At 33.2% G+C, this 23,012-nt stretch overlaps 1 protein-coding gene across 1 annotated transcript; it reads left to right on the plus strand.

The window, feature by feature from the left end:
• Positions 1-8,355: 8,355 nt before the first annotated feature.
• On the plus strand, positions 8,356-22,746 carry Sugb (Sugar baby transporter). Its single transcript, XM_090101703.1, has 14 exons — positions 8,356-8,484; positions 9,745-9,822; positions 10,589-10,727; positions 11,809-12,028; positions 12,202-12,373; positions 12,888-13,102; positions 13,374-13,587; positions 14,370-14,467; positions 15,529-15,685; positions 16,175-16,359; positions 16,913-17,168; positions 17,753-17,964; positions 18,389-18,581; positions 21,813-22,746. Exons 2-14 carry the CDS (start codon positions 9,750-9,752, stop codon positions 21,887-21,889), a joined length of 2,211 nt encoding a protein of 736 aa, XP_089957829.1. The 5' UTR covers positions 8,356-8,484; positions 9,745-9,749; the 3' UTR covers positions 21,890-22,746.
• Positions 22,747-23,012: the final 266 nt, after the last annotated feature.

Raw genomic sequence — 23,012 nt, forward strand, 5'->3', positions numbered from 1 at the left:
TATGTACCTATAGGTATAATATGTTTTAATTAATTACTGATTTGATTAGCAATTATAATAATAATTAACTTGTAGGTTTAATTAAATAAGTTATTTCAATTTTAATTCTGTTATTTTATAAATGCAATAAGCTAAATGCCATTTGTCACATTATCCGTTTGTGGTTTCACATAATGTACCTACATATTTTTAACTAGTGGTCCGCCCCGGCTTCGCCCGTGGTACATATTACGCTTATGGACAAGTAGGTGATCAGCCTTCTGTGTCTTACCTGATGCAGACTTTTTTTTCTTCGTCACCACCGCGAATCGAAACCAGTAGCCCTCGGTACTACGCTCACATGTCAACCACTGTACCAAGATAATTAATTGCTTATAATTTGGGATAATAACTACCATCCGTAATGGCTAACAATTCACTCGCTATACGCCTGGTATTGTGGGTGCAAGACAATGATCACACCTGGTGACTCGTCTGCTCGTTTGCCTGGTCATATAACATAAAAAATAATACTTCCACTAATTATTTCTCCTATAATCTAAACTTAATATTATAAAGCTGACGAGTTTCCCATTTGAAAAATTATTTCGGTGTTAGATAACCCATTCATCGAGGAAGGCTATAGGCTATACCTATTATATCATCACGCTAAGACCAACAGGAGCGCAGCCACGCGGGTGATTTCGCGGAGCCCAGCTAGGTTTAAATATCCAGTAACATTCTCACAAGACGGACCCAAACACCTCCTAGGTACATGGTCAATGCCTCCCACCCTAAATCTGTCACGATACATGCTAAAAACATATATTATTATAGGTATATCAATTTCGTGTAATAGAAAAACATATCTAACGTAAAAAAATATTTAATTCCATAATACTCGGGTACCATCACTACCATCATAAGGAAGGTACTCGGTCCTTTGGAAGGCTTACGTGGGGACACAGATCCAACACGCAGAGATCCTTTAGAGAACTTTACTGTGTTGTGGGACACCAGCCGCAGCCTGCCCATGATTGCCCTATAGAGATACAGCCCTGGGCAGTCCGCGGCCGATGTAGGACTATTTCGAGGTATGGAAAACAAAATAATGGCTATGGAGTGGGATGTTAAATGGGCCGGTAATTGGGGACTATTGGGAACTATTGCACGGAGCACCTGCCTTTCTACTAAATGAAAGTAAAAATATGTTGGCAGGTGGTGACTCGCCCTCTCACTGTATGGGTCCCCGAAATAAGTCACTGCAATGATGCGACAAGGGGGCAACATATTGTGAGCAGCTAAGGGTGGAGAGGCGTCCTTGGACTTTAAACGACGATCACGCGCTCCCTGAGGGTCCAGCATCACGTGCCCACTCGCCACTTACGATTCGCATCCACCCTTCGAGCTAAAAACTCTCGCGACTCCACTCTGGCCGGCCGGTGAAGGCAAGCCGGAGATGAAGACAGGGGCATCCCCCAGGCGCACTCAGTTCCCGCGGGGTCGCTGCTCCCCGACACCCCGCCATAAGGTGTCCTGCGGGTTGACTGACTGCACCGATGGAATATTTATTACACAATACATATAGACAATAGATATTCCAACCGTGGGCGATGGGGTCGTCACATCCCTACGCCCTTTTCAATTACGGTAGATACTAGATATTATTATAATTTATAACATGCTGTTAATTTAATATTATTTCAGTGTGTTCAACATTACCTATTAGAGTAATGTATTGAAGTTCTAATACATTAATGGACGCGTTGTTAACTAATCAACTGATATTGCGTTTGGAGTAAATATGGTATTTACTTAATATTAATTTTATATATTATTATAAACACCACATTGTTGATTACAAAGTACATGTCCGTTTCAATTGGATATTAATTTGTACATAAATGCATTGTTATTTATTATTTATATTGCACAAGGTAAATCTAGAACAAGTTATGAGAGAAAGATTCCTCTAGGTAGGTATATCCTGAACATAATTATAGTAAGTACTTACTTACTTAGGTACTTACTAGAGTGGCGCAGGGACCCAAAGTGAGTCTTGGCCTCCGAATAGTACTTATATTTTTAAAATATTTTACTTGATATTTTTAAAATATATAAACGAGATTGCGAATAAAAAATATTAAAATACTTTCATGAAGAACACGAATCGAATTCCTTGTTAACAATCAAATAATAATTAATGCCTGTTGTCTGGTGGGAAATTATTACGGATAAAAATTGTTTATTTTGGTCATAATAAAATATATATTTCATTTTACATTAAATTTTATTAATACTGAGAGTTAGTAAGTATATTACAAGATTTACAAGTGGAAATATTACGTAGGTAGGTACGTTAGGTATATTGTGGTCTAAATTTGTCATCTTAAATTTTTTTTTATTTAAAATTTTTATTCTGTTATTATAATTTTTACCGGCAGATGGTAGGCTTAATTATATTATATACCTATTATTTGAAACTCTATAATAGAGGCTCTAAGTAATTATTAAACTTTAGAAGTGTCAAAACTAAAGTGCATATTTTTGGTGTTTCTAATCAATGATTCCAAAAACAATTGTAGTTCTCAATTCGTATTCGTTGCGTATTTTTTATCAGTTTACGTTCCTCAACGCTTAACTATTAATAATTATTATTTTATCAAGACTATGTATAGATTTAAGAACCCAAAAATTGGATTTAATAAATTTCACTTATACGCAGTTTCATTTTATTATTAACAGATTTCAATAAAAGGAGGCTCTCAAGTCACCTGGATTTTTTGCTACCACTGAACTTTTTACCTACTAGGGAAACCGATGAATCGTTTAATTTCAAAGCTGGTGACTTTCGGTAGGTCGCATTTAAATTTCATTTAGTTCTATTAGTCTAAGATCCCACCGCAAGATTAGTGTAAAGCTAAGTAGCACTTAAGTATCCTGCGGTGGGATGTAGACACTAGACCATATTTTAGACTTATTTTTTTGGAACAAAGTTCCTTGTCACGCGGAACGCTGGCTAAGGGGGCTAGGCAAGGGCTAGGCGAGCGTCACGAAAAATACTCACAATAGGTGAAAATATATTATAGATAATTGTTGATCTTAATATTAATTGATAATTAATTATTAACTAATAATTTGCAAAATACCGGAATTTGTAGCTAGCCAGTAAACAACAAAACCTTTAATCAATTTTCAAATGAGAAACACGATATCTAATGAACCATCATAATGCGTAGTATGCATTTGATTTGACGTGCTATCACATTTCTGCCACATCACACGGAGCCTCCATACAATTCGGTAACACGATAAGCAAGTTCACTATTGTAAAAACTATTTTACTTAACTATAGCCGTTGGTCAAGAATAGGTAAAAATTAAAACAATGATAATAATGTAATGTTCGTGATTACTGATTACTATATCCTATCCTATCCTACTAATCATCACTACATAGTATAAAACAAAGTCGCTTTCCCTGTCCCTATGTCCCTATTAGGGTTGTTGAGGATTCCTCTTCCGCTTCCTCATAATGCGGAAGTTCCGCAATATTTTGGGTTCCTCTACCGTTACCGCATCCTCAAAAATGAAAATAAAAAAATCCTCTTCCGCTATCGCTTCCTCAAAATTTAGAGGAAATTTATGAGGATGCTGATCCGATCGGGCGGCGAATTTACAAAGCCTATTTAAACTATGTATTTGAGTTACGAGTCGGACTCTACTAACGAACAAGAGTAGAGTCTTACCGCCATATTTATATCTGCGCCTAACACTTATCTCTAAACATAATAATTAATAACAATATAACATTTTCTCTCATACTCAGAAGAAACATATTTTACCAAATAATGTTTGTCAAAAGTCATTTTTAAAAACAAACAAGTGGTTTAAGCTTACATAATAATATCTACCAGTTAGTTTTTTTTTCGAAATCGCCTAATGTCGCTTCTGGCACTGATATAGATAAGGTTTTTTCTGTGGGTTTTTTCGAGTAATATGCATAAACAAAAGCTCATCTGAGTCCGGCTCGTGACTCAAATTATAGTATAGTACTTACAGGCTTTGTAAATTCGCGATCGGGCGAGCTAAACTCCCCTAACCTTAAACATCAATATTTAGAGACAGGAGAATGGCTTTTGTTTTAATTTTTATTTTTAAAAGTTTTTGTTTTTTAATTTTGATTATTCCTCTTCCGCTTCCTCATCCGCATCCTCTTCCTCAAAAAATATCCTCTTCCTCATCCGCATCCTCTAAATTTGTGTGTGAAAATTCCTCTTCCTCCTCCTCTTCCTCATAATCACTTCCTCAACAACCCAAGTCCCTATGTCCCTTTGTACGCTTAGGCGCGGGACATATACAAGCGGCGCGGCGCGCATCGGGCGCGCTGTTGGCGTCCGAAAATGATATTTATATAGAGTGGTTACTTAAATGCATTTTCTTCATGCATAATATAGTAAAATTATGTTTTTTGTGCTAAAAGAGATTAACATTAATTTGAAAGTAACGATTTTGTTTTGATAATTCCTTGTAAGTAAATAGCGAGGATAACCCCACGATTGCAAATATATCTTTGTTGGAAATGTTGGAATTTACTTGGAAAATTTTATACCTAGTACTTTTAAAGTAATTTTAAAGTAGTACTGGTGTAATGATGGAAGAAAAGAAGGTTAAAATAACACAAAATTTATATTGTACTAGCGGTCCGCCCCGGCTTCGCCCGTGGTACATATTTCGCAATAAAAGGTAGCCTATGTTCTTTCTCAGGGTCTAAAGATTATCTGTGCCAAATTTCATCAAAATCGGTCCAGTACCTAGTTTATGCGTGAAAACCATACATACCTACATACATACAAACCTTTCCTCTTTATAATATTAGTATAGATAAAATATGGTTTTCAAACACAGGTTTACATTTAAACCATATAAATCTTATCATTAAAATCTCAGTTCAAAAGTATTTACAGTACTGATCATTCCACAATATTATTACAATTACAAATAAATAAAAAACACAATCAAAATCAGGATTATCTTTATTTCTGACATTGTAAATACATGGGAACTTTCATTATGCTCTTCTTCATTTTCACTTTCCCTACTGCCATCACCTGTGTAAATCATTTCATCGATTAATTCAATTCACCTTTAAAAACAAAACGAAGAAGGGTATGTAATAGCAGCTCTATATAATTCCACACAGAGAGAACACATTTTTGACTGACAGGCTACCGTCTCCTACCACCCGATTTGTTTTTGATTGTGTATGACCGTGAATTGACCTCTATTTGGATGCGATGGGGGAAGCGCGCCTGCGGTACGCCTGCGGTACGCCCGCGGCGCAACCGTGGCGTGCCGCCTCGTCCGCGTCGCCTTTCCAAAATTCTTTCATACAAAATGTATAAGAAGGACGTGGTGCAAAACAGATTCAAGAGGTGCGCTTATGGCACGCCCGCGCCCGCGCCGCTTGTGTTTGACCCGCGCCTTAGGGCCCTGCGCAGACGGCACACTTTTTGTGCGATCGAGTCTGCGGCGCACAAAAAGTCTGCATGGCGCGCAAAAAGTCGGTCGCGGATTTTTCACAGACTCAACGCACACGACGCACATCTTCGATCATTTTGTCGGCAGAGCTGTAGGGACGTAGACGCTATGGAAATCGTGTAAAGTGTGCGCCGTCTGCGTTAGCGCGCGTTGAAGCAAACGTTCAATTCTTTTCACACACTTTTGTGCGGAGCGGCGCGGTGCGGTCTGCCCGAATTACACGGATTTTTTGTGCGGCGGACTTTTTGCGCGTCGTGTGCGTTACTGCATATAATTTCATAGGTTCTATTTTCACAGACTAAAAAGTGCGTCACGGATAGTCTGTCGTCTGCGCAGGGCCTTAATCTTTGAAACTACTCAACGGATTTTGATGCGGTTTTTTTTAATAGATAGAGTGTTTCAAGAGGATGGTTTATATGTATAATAACATCCATTAATTCTCTTATGGATAACCCACAATAACTTTTTTTTGTCATTTACTTTTTACGACAAATAATGGCTAATTTTCGATGCGATTTTAACCAATACAGCATTAATCCTTAACCAATTAAATACCTTCAATACATTGTTCATTTAATATAGATCTATATGGGCCTTTACACCGTATGATTTAAGTGAATATTTTCGAAGATATTACAGATTTAAAAATTGCGGGACGTAGCATTTGCGGCGGTACCGGCCGGCCGCCCGGCTATATATTTTATACCCGTGCGAAGACGGAGCGGGCCGCTATGTTTTTAATTTTTATGTACAACGTTCACAGTTTTCCTGTAGTTTATTTAGTATCAGCATCGCACCCGTGCGAAGCCGGGGCGGGTCGCTAGTATTATTATAAATGCGAAAGTTTGTGAGAATGTGTGTGTGTGCAGTGTGTGTTTGTTACTCCACGCAAATACTACTGAACCGATTACAATGAAATTTAGAACACTTATTAATTATAGAGGGTAACTTGGTTTAACAAATAGGATAGGTTTTATCCCGGAAATCCCAAGGGAGAGCGTAAAGCTAGTTATAACATACCTAAGGCCCTGCGCAGACGACAGACTATCCGTGACGCACTTTTTAGTCTGTGAAAATAGAACCTATGAAATTATATGCAGTAACGCACACGACGCGCAAAAAGTCCGCCGCACAAAAAATCCGTGTAATTCGGGCAGACCGCACCGCGCCGCTCCGCACAAAAGTGTGTGAAAAGAATTGAACGTTTGCTTCAACGCGCGCTAACGCAGACGGCGCACACTTTACACGATTTCCATAGCGTCTACGTCCCTACAGCTCTGCCGACAAAATGATCGAAGATGGGCGTCGTGTGCGTTGAGTCTGTGAAAAATCCGCGACCGACTTTTTGCGCGCCATGCAGACTTTTTGTGCGCCGCAGACTCGATCGCACAAAAAGTGTGCCGTCTGCGCAGGGCCTAATATTTACTTCTAGATATTTATTTTTATACCTAGTATAACATTCGAATGCCATGTAGGTACCTAAATGAGAAATTTTAAAAGAATTCGATCATGGCGGTTACAACCATTGAGTTACTATACTAGGTACGTAGTACATAGTAACTCAATGGTTACAACTTCGATTCGCGAGGCGAATGTCGCGGATTCGAAAACCGACTCGTGATATAATTTTTTTATTCTTTAAAATTTCTCGTAATACATTTCCTTTCTTATAAGTTATGTACTTAGGTAAATAAATAAATAAAATAAATTTAGCTAATGTATAATAAAATGTGGCAATCAGTGAAGATCGGTCCCTCACAAGCTCTTAGACCATATTAGGACAGTTCATGGTGTTTTAAAGTTATAAGAACACTATTACTTGTATACGTAGTATATTATTATTAGTCTGTGCTATTACGAAGTAAAAGAATGATACACTTTATAATATTACTAGCTTTCCGCCTGCGGCTTCGCCCGCGTTTTCAAAAAAAACCCGCATAGTTCCCGTTCCCGTGGGATTTCCGGGATAAAACCTAGCCTATGTCACTCAGATATAATGTAGCTTTCCAACAGTGAAAGAATTTTTCAAATCTGCCAAGTAGTTTCGGAGCCTATTCAATTCATACAAACAAACAAACAAACAAAAAATCAAACCTTTCCTCTTTATAATATTTGTATAGATTATAATAATAAGTATTAGGTATAGGGTATCATCATTTAATAAAATAGTATGAAGTTTCTACATACTTACCGATTTATTCTTGACTTAGATTTCAGGAAATACAATATAATAAGTATCTTCAAAAACTGGAATGAAAATGAAAACTATACAATATGTTCGCGCAGCACTTTTTGAATTGGAAAGAACGTAATTCGTAGTTACTTTTTTCTTCTTGAAAAAAGAAAAAAACTAACTACTTTTTTTTTCTAGTTGTGCCAGTATACATAATTAAAGCATAATTAATTGTCTTTTATTCTTAGCTTTTATTATTAAAAATGACTTTTAAACGGATTTTAAACGTGATTTATTATTTATTCCGTTAACTTTGCGAACAAAATAAATTTGAAAAGCGCGCTCATACAGCTGTTGTAATTAGGAACATTATAATGTTGTCGTATTCAAAAACTGTGAGATCGCTTTGACGATAGATGAATAAAAATTTAAATAAAATAATAAAAAAATTAAGAAATTTAAATCACCGAAGAAATTACGATGGCTATCCTCACCGCGCAATTCAATAATTATTATTTTTAGCTTGTAATGTTCTTTACAGCGGAATATGTGGCGGAATAGGTACATAGTGACATCTTTGGGAGTTTCTCTTGAAACGCAAGCCATTTTGACATATGTCATTAAAATAACATGACATATGACAATTGACAAGATATGCGGAAAATTGAATTGAAAACAGGTGCTAAAAAAGTAGGCAGTAGCGTGGACGTTATAAAGTTATTTTCTATAATGTACTTAATTAGTTTCTAACTTCATATCAAGTAGATTGTTGAATATTGAATAAGCTTAAAGGTGAGACTTATAATGTTTTTATTTGTACTCGCCTATTATTATTCATAATAAAAGTGTCGGTGATTTCCATCTTATTGCTCACCACAGAGCAAGTAATATAATTATACCATAGATTTTTTATTAACTTAATTGAAGTCCTGAGACGCCTCGTGGGGCCATGGGACAAGAGCATGTGACTAATAATTTACATTAAAAAGCTTCCCATTGACCTGTGAAGCTAGTATATTATCTTAAAATTTATTTGGTATATAAGTACCTATTTCTAACTTATAGATGTAATCATTGGTAACAACATAGTTTTAATAATTACTTATAATAAGAGTTACGGAAGTAGTAAGTAGATTATTGATAGTATAAGGTCAATAAAGTCTTTATTATGACATAAGTAAATAGAAGTGTAAGTGTTAGTATTGACACCAACAGGAAGTGTGTCTCAAGTAAAGATCCTAGTTTAAAATACATTAAACACAGTCATGACACATTGCCTAAATGAAGTCTCAATAATAACATAAGGTTAATAATTTTATTTGAAAAACATCACTATCACATGTCTCAAAAAACTATATGCAGCCAATTAATTATAATCTTCTTATATATAAAAATGAATCGCAAAATGTGTTGGTAAGCGCATAACTCGAGAACGGCTGTACCGATTTTGATAATTCTTTTTTTATTATATTCCTTGAAGTATGAGGATGGTTCTTATGTAGAGAAATCGTAAACATGTACCACGCGCGAAGCTGGGGCGGACCGCTAGTTGCAGATAAAATTAACACTTTATAAGTTTTAAATTTAAGTATATACTTATTTTTTATTTTTTAGGGCTTATTTAGACCACTTCTTTCAATATTCATCTAAACATATGCCATTCAATGCTTGCTCTTATAAATTGTCATATTCGAAGAATGTTATACTTACCTAATTTAATTTTGCCAAAAGAGAATGAGACATTTGAAATCCTGCTACTTATACAATTTAGTAGGATTCCTAGAGAGACTCAAACCCTTCTTCCACTTCTAATAGGACAACCGAAAGCCAACTCAATTTCAGCAAAATTGCCGTAATAAATTCATAATCCAAAAACAATTGTTACGAAGATTTTAACAAAATTCAACAAGTAGGGTTGTAGGAAATCCTTTAACATTTTAATCATTTGTTTCTTTTATTAGTTCTTGTTATCATTCACATAAAAACTTACACTATGCCTAATCTATCATATGTTATTTGTATTATTTTTCTCTTAAATATTCTATGTTTCAGTCATCATGCTGCCAATGAAAATGAAAATCGACAAGAAGCTCCTGCCAATTAAAGGCCACTTCTTTTTATATAATGCGGGTGAGTGAAATTATATTATAATGATGATTATTAATCAGGTATTATAGTAGTTAGTATGATTGAAATAAAATAAGGATATATTACAGCTACTCTTTATAAAAAAAATAGGTATTTAAAAAAAAATGCAAGTTGAGTTTAAGAGCTTATTTGTCCATAAAAGGCCAGCTAAGCACCTGCAACACTTCTAGTGTTTCAAGTGTTTATGGGCGGTGGTGACTACTTAACATCAGGTGGCCCCTTTGCTTGCTCTGTCATAAAAAAAGTAAAAAAACTTGAAATTTGTGTATATATTATTATACCTACTCATTTAAAAAAGTTTTTGTTCCAAATAGGTATTGTGTTATGTGCATTTTATTTAACAAGTTCAAATGCATATAAATTAACATCTGAGTTGCTTATTATTTATCTTAGAATATCAATAGGTTTTTATCAGAACTGTATTGCAAGTAACCTTTATCTCAATAATCACTATTCAATGGGTCATGACTTAGAATCTTGCACTGCAATATCACTATAATATAGATATTTCATTGTGTCATAATTAATATATTACTAATTACATACATTGTACCTATTTCGAGTTTACACTAATTTCATAAAAATCTAGTCATGCTATGAACAGAACCTTAAATTTAAGCGTTGAACTTATTACTGCAACCGAAAAATAAGACATAATTTTTTGAATAAAGAAGATATCCATAGTGTTATGTTTGATTGCAACTATTTATATAATAGTGTATGTATTAAAATTCCTTCTTTATTTTAGGCACGGCTCCATTAGTCCCATACTTGTCTACATATGCTCGTCAATTGGGATTTTCATCTGCCACTGTTGGTCTCATTTATACAATACTGCCTATATTTGGTCTTATTGCCAAACCACTTTTTGGTGTTATAGCTGACAGGTAAGTTCATGAAATTTATAACAATTTTAAATATTTATATTTAAATAACAAAATTATTATCTTGTAATATAACTGCAGGTTTTCTATAATAATGCTATTAATTCCCTGTTAAAATTTTGTCTAGTAAGTGACTACATCGTCAAATTAAAAATACTTATGTGAATGTTTACTACTTCTATTGCATAGAGGTAAATATGTGATTCATAATGGGTATATATGATATGGGAAATGGTCATATTATACAGTGACATCTGGTGATATGTGTTTATGATAATTATATTCAATAAAATAGTCAATGTTACTGAGCAAAGTTAATCCAACAACTTCTTTATTGTCAGTATAGAATTCATCAAATATTGTGAAAAACAAGCTGTATGTACCTGAACATAAGGTTTATTTATTCAATTGCAAATATAATATGTCTGTTATCTTATGACATTGGCCCAAATCTTGCTAATTTTAAGTCTGCAGTTGAATGAAAATATTTAATCAGCTGATTTCATCCCAAATTTAATAGTCTGCTCTAACTGCATCCCATAACTGTTTATAATATTTTTGGCAGTCACTTGTATGAGTCAAATTTGTGGTTTAGTTGCTGTGCTATCCGGTTTTGATAATTACTTAATTGCCTTGCGAAAACACCATTACCTAAGTTATTATCTTTATAGGGCGAGATTATGATAAGTTCATTTTATCAGCTATATATTTACGGCTGATGTGATGCGATTGTATTGTTGCTTATTATTACATCTCAAATAATCTTTATTTTTACGACCAATTTACGTAGCGAAATATCCATTGTTTTTTCTATCGTCTATTGTTTTGATTTAAATTAACTAAAGAATAGGTACATAACTGTGATACATACTTTGACTTAAACTGGGTTTTAATTTCAAAAATATATTCTAACAACAAATGGTCAATCTATTTCTTTTCGTAACATTAAATACCTACAATATACGTAATTGATTCTTAGAATACTAAAATAAGAAGTGAATGATCTCCTGTATGAAATCAAGTTTCGCGTTCTAAGAAAAACACGCCCCGCAGAGTCAGACGTTTTGTTTGTTTTTTTTTACAGATTTAAAATACAAAAGCCAATATTTTTATTATTTCAAATAGTGACGTTGATAAGTTTTTCGGCTATATACTTTATACCGGAGAACGCGTCTAAACTAACAGCCGAATTGGATTGTGGAGATGGCGCGACGATGCTTAAAAGTTGTTATAAGACTGCTGAAGAAATTGACAGCTGTAAGATAATATCTTTGGGTAATCAAAATGCTACAGCTGATTGTAGGGTACGTGATATTCTTTTGTTCATGCTGCTTAGTGCCCCACGCTATGCGGTCCCACCTTTGCGCCAACTTTCCTAAAACTCGAAGGCTCGCTTTATGTTATCTGAAATGGTTCAATCCAGTACTTTGTATATAGATATTCTTATTTTAAGTCATATAAAACGATATTCTTACAGATGAACTGTGATATGACGTCACCAAAAATGTGGCAAACTGTATGCGAACATTGGAATATACCGCAGTACTGCTATAGTAACACCGAAAGCATAGAATACATCTCACACATTAGTAATATAACACTAAGAGATAAGTGTGCCTACATCGCATCACACAATGTGACACTTGAAGGTAATTCGACTCTAATTGTTCAGATTCAATGAACTATAGATTCTTAGAAATTGACGCGTCTGCACGTGATGCTGGAAGCAATGATTCTACGTCTTTTCGAAATTGTATTTTCTTTCAAGGTTAAAACGAAATAACATCTTAACTTTAGTTTGATTGCCATTTAATGTCTTCAAATATAAAAAGAGAAATAAAACAAAATTGACCCTTGCATCGCCACGACGCAGACCGTACGGCGAAAGACACAGATTCGAATACCGCCTCTTAAACGATTTTTTTTATTTCAAATGTTTCTACAACACACTGTACTGTACACTACTGTATTGTATTGTACATGTATTGTGAAGCGAAAATCAAGCAGAGCTAAGTTCGTGGCTTACATCTTTATGAAACAATTATTTTATCAAATCCAAATCATAACTTCCTAATGCCATTAGATTTTTAGGCAACCTTTCAATCTAAAATTCCCATTTATACACTAATACTCCAATAAAACTCCCATTCATTACCATTCCAGGATATAATTTTAAGCCAAGTTGTCGCATTGGAAACGGTTTCGTGGACGTCAACGAACCATGCACTTTGAAGTGTACAAATGAACAGCTTTCTGGTATCATTGGACCAAATAAAGCCAATATGACGTGCGTTGATAATACTTTGAACTACCGCTTGTGTGATGGTAATATAAGTACCATAGATAATGTAAAGACAAACCAAATGGATCAATGCAAGGTAATGTATATTCAGTTTTATTTAAACTGGTGATGAATAGCTTCAATGATTTTTTATTCAATAAAAAAATTAAAAATTTGGACAGCTTATCTTTAAACCAAACAGATACGTATTTTCACCCTCGATTTCTCTGGTATCAAGTTTCTTTTCTCGTGAAGCAAAGTGTTCTATATCCTTTCCAAGGTCAAGTTCGAAAATCTATGAGAGATGATATAATTTAATTCTACATTTATGATATTATCATTATCAATATCACTTATAATAATTTTAGGCAACCTGTGAGCTCGATAAGACCCAGCCCTGGAAACTAATGGAGATATGTCTAGGCTGGGGCGCTGACGTCACGAACGCTTGTAAACCCAAGACAAGGGCGGGTGAACATTTACCAGATCATTTGTCCTTTACTGGCGTGGTTCGATTGTCCAAAACTGTCACTGAACATAAGTGTGTGTTCTTGAGAATGGAACATATTGTTATGGATGATGGTTAGTTTCTTGATTGTTGTTAAAACCCAAAGTTATAACGTACTAGCGGTCCGCCCCGGCTTCGCCCGTGGTACATTTTTTCAATAAAAGGTAGCCTATGTACTTTCTCAGGGTCTAAAGATTGTCTGTGACAAATTTCATCAAGATCGGTCCAGTAGTTTATGCGTGAAAACCATACATACATAAATAATTACAAACCTTCCCTCTTTATAATCTTCTTATATATAAAATTCTCCTGTCACAATGTTAGTCTGCATACTCCTCCGAAACGGGTGGACCGATTCTCATGAAATTTTCTGTGCATATCGGGTAAGTCTGAGAATCGGCCAACATCTATTTTTCATTTGTACCACGGGCGAAGCCGGGGCGGACCGCTAGTATTAGTATAGATTTCAATACTTGCAGGTTGATTGTTGAAAGTAGCTTATGTTAGACCATCAGTCTTGAAGTATTTTGATTTGTATTTATTATATAGGTATGGATAGACTGATTTTTAAAAGGTTTGTTTCTTAAGACTGAAGTCTGAATTTAACAACACAACAAACTTGAACACAAATATAGATTAAAGGTTAAAATAGTAGCGGGCATGGACTCATTTAATTCCATTATCGTGGGAATAGATCAGCTTATTAAAATAATGAGGCAAGATTTTATATTGTTTTCTGAAGACTTAATTTTTTGTAATATACTCCCCTTATATTTGATATCTTTTGTATTATCTATATCGCAAATAAAAAAATTACATGTAAAGTTTTGTATCCATAAAAAAACGTGTGTTTTAGGCACTATACATTATCCAGATTGTATATCCAAAGCTCAATATGAAATGGAAGTTAGTCTGTTTCATCCATCGTGCGAGATCAGCTGTAACAATGCACAGGTTAGTATGATTAATAATTATATTTTATTATATAGATTTTTAGGTGTTTTAAGGAACGGTGAGAAATTATAGTCACTTAATTATGTCTTTAATATGTGGACTTATTAATATAATGTCATCTCATACAAGGCAAAACAAAATAAAGATATAGATAAATTGATATTCAACCAAGGGCTGATTTTTCAATCCTTGGTTATAGTAGAGCCATTTTAATAGGCAACATTTGACAGTTCAACAAAATTCAACAATGTAACCTAGTAACGACGACATTGAATAACATGATATTTCGTTTTGTTGGAACTGCACATTTGCTTAACTTTTTTCAAATACGATTACATATTTATAATAATAATGACCGATACAAGTAATTTTAAGATTTCATTTTACTGATAAACCATTCTAAACATAATAAACAATTTCTGAATTAAAGAACTGACGTCGCTACAATTTTGTGTCAATAAACCTTTTTTCTTTTTAAATACCAGAGACGTTACTCTAAAAATCGAAATCTGACATCTAGAATCGAATGCATTGATTACTTCTGAATAAAAATCATCTTATATTAATAAATGTGTTTCAAGTTCGATTGACAAATGTTTCAAGTCAGTATCGATTAATTCACTTTAATCGATGTTTTTAAGCAGGTTACCTCTCTTCAAAGATAAAATTGATAGACGTCAAATGTTGCCTATTAATTTGGCTCAACTATAAAACTTATTCGTCGAATAATGTATAAGTAAAACTACCATTTTAAAAACGTATTCTAATATTGCCCGTATCGGTATTTGACAGTTTACGTGACATTTTTAATATTATCGTGTAATACTTTATTTGACGGATAAGTTTTATCCTAGCATTGAAAAATCGGCCTTAAATAGATATAAAGAGAGATTCCTTACTGTTTTATGGGTATAAGTTTAAATACCTGCTATTACTTTAATATTTGGCAAACAAAATGTTTTCCAAAGAATGTGAAATTAGTGCCATATTATATCCTCAAATGTATTTACAAGCAATGCCTACTAGAAGACCATGAATTCTCATATAAATTTATTTCACAGATAAATGAATTATTACAAGCCGCAAGAGACAGTACCAGTGAGGAAACTAAACAATATACAAAACAATTTTGGCTGTTTTTCATGCTTATGCTTATAAGTTGGGTCGGACAAGCTGTTACCGTTACTTTTGCGGATGCCATCTGTTTTAATTTACTGGGTATGTGCTATATTGTATACATTAAATATACAAATTTATTAATATAATTAATGTTTCCGTTAGATTATTGAAGTAGATTATAATATATTACTTAAGACTTGGTGTGGCAATGCGATTTGTTATGGTAAACACTGCAAACAATGAAATATTATGCCATGTTATTCAATTATTTAATGTTGTTATTATGGCCGTATAAATAGTTTAAATGTGCAAAATGATAAATTTTCGTAACTGGCACGTGTATAATATTCAAAATGCAATGTTTGTGTGCTTTTCAATCCTTCTTTTTACAACAGAGTTACACAAGATAAGGATAGTATGTATTGGAATATAGTTAGTAGTAGCATAAAATAATTTATTGCAGCACCAGATCTTAATTCTATTTTACCTCTAATCTAGCTTACCTTGAATGTACTTAAAAAGTCACACACACTTATATAATAAATTCACGTGGAAAAAGTGTTCTAAAAACTAAATTATTTATTTCAGGTACAAAAGTATCACAGTACGGCAAACAGAGGCTATGGGGTTCGGTCGGATTTGGTCTATTTTCCCTACTAACTGGCAGTCTTATAGACGTGTTGAGTGATGGAGCGTACAAGGATTATACTATAGCGTTCATACTCATGTTTGTGTTCATGTGCGGCAGTATTATTGTCTCGTGGTTTGTTAGGGTAAGTTGTAAGTGTGAAATATAAAAAAAAGTTCAGCATGACTTTGTTTTATACGTGTAGTTCCATCTGTAAAACAATTTCGAGCTGATCCACGTATAATTCTAGAATAGTTGAACGTATTTTATTGAGTTTTTGCTTTATCTGTGGCAACTTAGATTATTATGACTTTTAAAAAATTTGTAAACTTACAAAAATGTGTCTGGTTGAAAGAAGGTGAACAGCCAGTAGTTCGAGTTAGTGCAGTTCCAGGGTAACAAAAGCCATCAAGTAATTATAATACAATTTATTATAACACTAGGTTTCCGCCCGCGGCTTCGCCCGCGCAGTCAAAGAAAAACCCGCATAGTTCCCTTTCCCGTGGGATTTCCGGGATTGCGTCATTTTCCCGGGATAAAAAGTAGCCTATGTCCTTTCTCGGGTATCAAAATATCTCCATACCAAATCTCATGAAAATTGGTTCAGTAGTTTAGGCGTGATTGAGTAACAGACAGACAAACAGAGTTATTTTCGCATTTATAATATGTATTAGTATGGATTTTGAATTACATTACAGGTGGAATCCACAAAATTCTCAGTGAACATCCTTGCAGACGTTGGATCTCTACTACGTTCGTTACACACGTGTGTGTTTATAGCATGGACGATAGGAGTTGGTCTCTGTACGGGGCTTATATGGCAATTTCTCTCGTGGCATATAGAAGATGTAGCGAGGTTATCTTGTGATGGAGCGGACTATATGAAAACGTTGCAAGGCCTTGTGAGCGCTATACAGACGTTCTGTGGTGAAATACCGTTCATGTTTTTGTCTGGTGAGTTTTTTTTTATTGGGTTTATTTTTGTAAGTAATTATTTTTAGCTGTTTTTTGTGAAATATAATGGGTTCTTGTCTCCAACATGCTTATGTTATAAAAATTTATATTATGGCTTCTCGTTACCAACATTGTTGGTTATGTTATAAAAAAATAATAAAATTCTAAGTAACTAATAGTTGAATATTGTGTTGTGCATATAACCTTTCTCTCATAATTTTCTTATTCAAATGTATTAACAGATTATATTATTTATCTTGATAGATTAAACTGCTACCGCAATTTAGTCAGGTTACTCTTAAGTTATAATTAAATAAATGTTTTTACTTACATATATAATAAGCCGCACTCATTATATTATTATTGACGTGACAACGTCTTAAATTAGGTTGCGACTGGGAGTCACTTATGAAAAAGTGTAACGCTCGGTAACGTTACGATGAGTCACCGAACGAGAGAGAGGCCCGCCGAATGCCTTGCGTCTCTCTCCCACTCAACTATGATCGAGAAAAAGACGTTGTCACGTAAAATCTTCGCCCGTAAAACCGACTTTACAGGCAACCATTTTTATTATTTATTTACAGGTTACATACTAAAAAAACTCGGTCACATAAACATGATGACTGTAGTACTATTCGCTTTTGGGGTCCGTTTCATACTATACTCAGTAGTGACTAACGCGTGGTGGATATTACCTATAGAGATGTTACAAGGCATTACATTTGGAATGTTCTACCCAACTATGACGTCATATGCTAATGTAGTGTCTCCACCGGGCACAGAGACAACTGTGCAAGTAAGTATTTATTTATTTATTTATTTTAGTAAGTATGCTGTATAGTTAGATTTTGAGGGATAAATATCAGACATTTTGCTTGAATTTACGGATGGGTGAGATTCAACTGCTCATGCTAATTTTTAGGTTATCTAGCTACATAAAGGGGAGGAGATTTATTTTAAAAAGTATACATTTTAAATTTATAGAACCTTGTTTACGAACAATGTTTACTTAGGTTATGCACGCATAGTAAAATATGACAATGTTTATATAAAAGCGAAAAAACCGTCAAGGGTCAGTTTTTCGGTTACTGAAAGAGTTTATCTTATAATTACAATTTTTGTCGATATATTAAAGTCTAGACTTACAGTTTACCTTACGTGTATGTTTTTTTATGTATAGCTCAATGAGTCAAATCCATATAATAAACACAAAATTCTAGGGTCTTGTAGGTGCAATATTCGAAGGTATCGGCACATCGCTCGGCAGCTTCATCGGCGGTCGTTTATATGAGACTTATGGCGGTTGGAACACGTTCCGTTGGTTCGGTTACGGTGCGTTCGTTGCTTGTGTGGTGCATGCGATCACACAGTACGCGATAAAGGACAAACATAGCCACGTGGAGCTCAATCAAGGTAAAGATGGGGAGAATTAGTTGGGAGGGGAAATAAATGGAGGGGGGGTCGCCACGATTGGTTAATTAAAGTGTATTTGTCAGTATTGTAGTTATGGTAATGTGTAAGGCATCCAGTATGGTAGTAATGAGGGTACACTTGTGTCACATGACGTAATAAATTATGCTCTAATTAATACCGTACGCGTAATTACGCAGTACGCGATCAAAGATAAACATAGCCACGTGGAGCTCAATCAAGGTAAATATGGTGGGGAGAATTAGGTGGGAGGTGTATTCAATAGTAATGGGGGGGGATTAGTTGGGAGAAATGAAATGGGGGGAGGGGGGTCCGCCACGATGGTTTGTAATGTGGGCATTCAGTATTGTAGATGTAAAGGGTACACTTGTGTCACAAATAATAATTAGAGCTAGCGCGCACGAACAACTTTGTCTCCGCAACTATTTTGTCTCTCCCGTCAATTTGTATGGGGAGTTGCGTCGCTACGTGCGCGCACTTTCATACTAGCCCATAGGTGGAGAAACAAAATAGTTGCGGAGACAAAGTTGCTCGTGCGCACTAGCTCTTAGAGTCTAAAAAGGTATTTATATGATACATGTGGACAATAATTAATAGTACAGTTAAGGGAATTGCACTTCAGTCTATTTACATCTAAATCAGTTATTGTATTGTCTAATAAACGACAAGGAACTCTTGTATAGTTTAACCTTATTTAATTCACCTAGCTATGATTTATCCACAAATTTTGCATTTCATCTTCTATGAACTGAGAAAATTGTGCCTTATTACTTAACATTAAATCTTAAATTGTACTTAAGTAACTGCCAATTTAAGTTTACGTTAAAATATATGCAAATACAAACAAATATGCTTCATTATTGATAATATATAATTAGATCAGACATTCCCAGTGACATATTATGTAAAGAATTGTTTTATATTGCTATCGTGGTGGCTTAAATTACTTAACATTCGCATTAAAATGGACTCGAAACTAGATTTAATTGAAGTATTATTGAACTAACAATTTACAAAATATAGTATAAATTGTAAGTGTAGTATTAGCAATTTTACGATATTTTGTCTTAGTACTTATGCAAGACATTTCTTGACAAGAAAAAGGAAAAATAATGACCAACTCACAGCCAGAGACTTAGTTATTAATACAGTGTTGTGAACAATGCATTTATTATTGGTTTCTGTTATTTTATATTGCAGTAACATTATTGTAATGGTTATAAAACTCATGTACTTAAACTAAAGGACACTTTATGTTTGTAAAAAAAGGAATTGCCACACCAAACAAACAATATTTTTTGCTTAAAATAAACATTATGATTTTATGACAAATGAGTTAAAAGTTAGCAGGCCTAATTACATTTGTTTTAAATTTAAGACACAGTAAATGTTATTACCCATTTAAACATAAGTATTTAAACTAAATTTAATTTATGTCTTTTGACTATAAAGTATTATGTTAAACATTGAAATACGTAATGTAACGCACTAACTTTAGCTATGTTTAATTCCATTGATTGAAATTATTTTATTTTAGGTTACTCTGAGTATTATAGTTAATTGTGATATTTTATTTTTCGCATACTGGCTGTGTTTCCACTTTAGTGCGTAGTAATGTACTGAAAATATAATTTTCATTTGTATTTATTCATATTATCTTAATTTAACCTACATATTTATGCATGATTTTTAAAGAAAATGGTCAATTTAAGTAAAAGAAAATTATAATGTTCATTATAATTTTTATCTTTGGGAGATATTTTAATTACTTGTACAAAGATTGTCTGTAAATAGAACCAAAATTTCAAATTTCAAACCAAAATGTCAGTCTAATATAATAATATATAATATGTAACATAGTACTTAAGAACTTGTTAAGAACGAATACAATAATTTGGTATACCTTGGTATACAGGCACATCTAAAAACCCGGTGATTGCTAAAATTTTGTCTTATTTTCTCATGTGTATGTCTTATGTATAATAATAATAAAAACAAATAAATGATTTTATTATTATTATTTATTATTATGTGTAAGAAATCATTTCACATGGTTTACTGTATGTTAAATATGAATAGGCTGGCCTTATTAAGTTTAGTTTGGAGTTAAAATAAGTTGTTGAATGTTTTCATTGTAATATAATATTTGCGAATTTTTGTATACATTATCCACAATTTATAGATATTGAAAAAAGAGACAATGGGTGTAATTCTTATGATAAAAAATTAGCTTCTATATCTATTGTTTAAACAATCTTCATATCTCACATCGATAATACTGAAATGAATGATTTCAGTTGAATTATTGGTGAAACAGATTAATTATATAATATTTATTTGAAAGAGTCATGTTAGTATGGAAAAAGGCCTTGCTGATTCATATTCAAAATATACTTTTCATCACAATTCATTCTATGTTTGTGTCTCATGACGTCTGGTTGGGTTTATGTATTTCACTCAAGTATTCCTGTCATTATGATATATGTTATAATGACAAGATTCGTGAGAAAGGCTTGGAATTTACTTACTTTGCTCATAAAAAGCTGGATACGACCAGTTCTTTGTTTCATGTAACTACCGTAGTATTGTCCCATTCTATAGTGCTGTGTATTTATTTCTAACCTTTCATACATTTTCAGTGTACTTTAACATTTTTTCAGTGACCTGTACACAATTAGTATGCAATTTTATATATTGTGTATCCATTGTAGAATTAGTTAAGAGGCATTGTACGTAATGATTTTATATACCCTATTATTTTGTAATGTGGTGTTTGAGTTCCTTTATATCCAATATTTTGGTAATCATTTTAACTTTGAACCAATGAAATATATATTTTCAATGCAGATTATAGTGTTATTTTTTTTTCATGTTTGCCCTCTATCAATTTATTTCAGCCAGTGTTTTAAACTAATTACTACAAAGCAAGTATATTCCAATCTTTTGGTCAAGTGTTAGTGATTTATGTTTTAATTTAGTTTTAGGAGCTTAATGTTAACGTTACATGCTTTTTTCGTATAGACTAGACACAAGTATTTTGGATTATAAGTTTTTTGTACTTTCATACATATCATAAGAGGTATCTTATAGACTTGTTTTTTCCTGGTTTCATTAGCTATAATTGCTGTACATTGCTTGAATTTGGTTGCATGTGGTTATTGTAGATGTCATGTGTGTATTTATAAGGTAATTTAATAATAAAAAATATTTCAGGTTACACATCGGTGATTCACTATGGGCAGAACAATGATGTTGTCCATATATTAGACGACATGGATGGTGAAAGCTAGTGATATAATATTTAAAATACATACTCAAATAATAATTATGTACTTAGATAGTTGAGGACAATTATTGCTCTTTCTTGCCTTTTTATTTATTTACAATTTATTAAAGTTTTCTATGTAAGTTATAGTTACTACAAATGTAACAGCTGGTGCTCATTTTAGTCATTCAAGAAAATAGTTATATATAAATATAATGTTCCTAGAAATAAGGTACATCTTAACCCAAATCAAGTTACCTAACTACTGAAATAAGGGCATTTAAAGTTTATAAAGTATACCTTATTACTTTTTTACTAAATTAAACTTTTCATATTATCATGGTGCTACTTAAAATTATAGTTCAGAATACAAAGATTGTATAAAATATGGAGGGTGCCCCACTATTGGTATACTAAGCGCGAAGGGACTTGAGCTTAGTATACCAACAGTGGGACAGCCTGTACTTAGTTAAATCAATTGAATTTATTACTTTCTATATTATTAGCTGTAAGTATAATAAAATTTACTCTAGCCGTTATAAAGATAGTAAGTACAAAAATTTGAAGGGTAAAAATAAAAAAAGATACTGAAAATTGCTCAATAATTATATTTAGTTTATGAAATTCAAAATTGAAAATATTTTATTGGCAAAGGTGTTTGATTTTTGGCGGCACAAATAGATATTCTCCTGTTCACTTATTTAAATTATTTATACAATATAATATAAGTACCTAGTTAATGAATTAGTCATAGTTTTCACTACCTAGTTAAAGTGGTAGTTATTACAATTATTGTTCGGGGTATAAAGCAATGTATAACGTGCAAATAATGATAACTTCAGGTTTCATTCTTTGAATAATTTAAAGTATTATATTATATAAAGTGACAATAAATATTATTAATATATTACAATGAAGTTATTATTTACCTACCTTTATCCTTTAATTATTATTTAATAAACAAATTTACTGACATGTAAGTAGTTAATTAGTTATGAGTTTTTTTTTTTATAAATTTGTTGGTTTAAAGCTTGTTTAAAGAGTTAAATCATAACTAATGATAATGTTAAATGATCTATTACAAAGATTTAGATTACAATAATTACAAATGAGATTGTCGGTAACGCTTTTACGTCTAAACCACTGTA

Source organism: Colias eurytheme, chromosome 1, assembly GCF_061535395.1.
Source record: "Colias eurytheme isolate Ceu_HAF_F1 chromosome 1, ilColEury1 Martin Lab GWU primary, whole genome shotgun sequence".
NCBI classification, from domain to species: domain Eukaryota; kingdom Metazoa; phylum Arthropoda; class Insecta; order Lepidoptera; family Pieridae; genus Colias; species Colias eurytheme.

Coding starts and splice junctions, on each gene's coding strand:
- Sugb (XM_090101703.1), top strand. CDS start 9,750: ATGCTGCCAATGAAAATGAAAATCGACAAGAAGCTCCTGCCAATTAAA. Junction 10,728..11,808: donor TTTGGTGTTATAGCTGACAG/GTAAGTTCATGA, acceptor TTTTTTTTACAG/ATTTAAAATACAAAAGCCAA. Junction 15,686..16,174: donor CATCTGTTTTAATTTACTGG/GTATGTGCTATA, acceptor TATTTATTTCAG/GTACAAAAGTATCACAGTAC.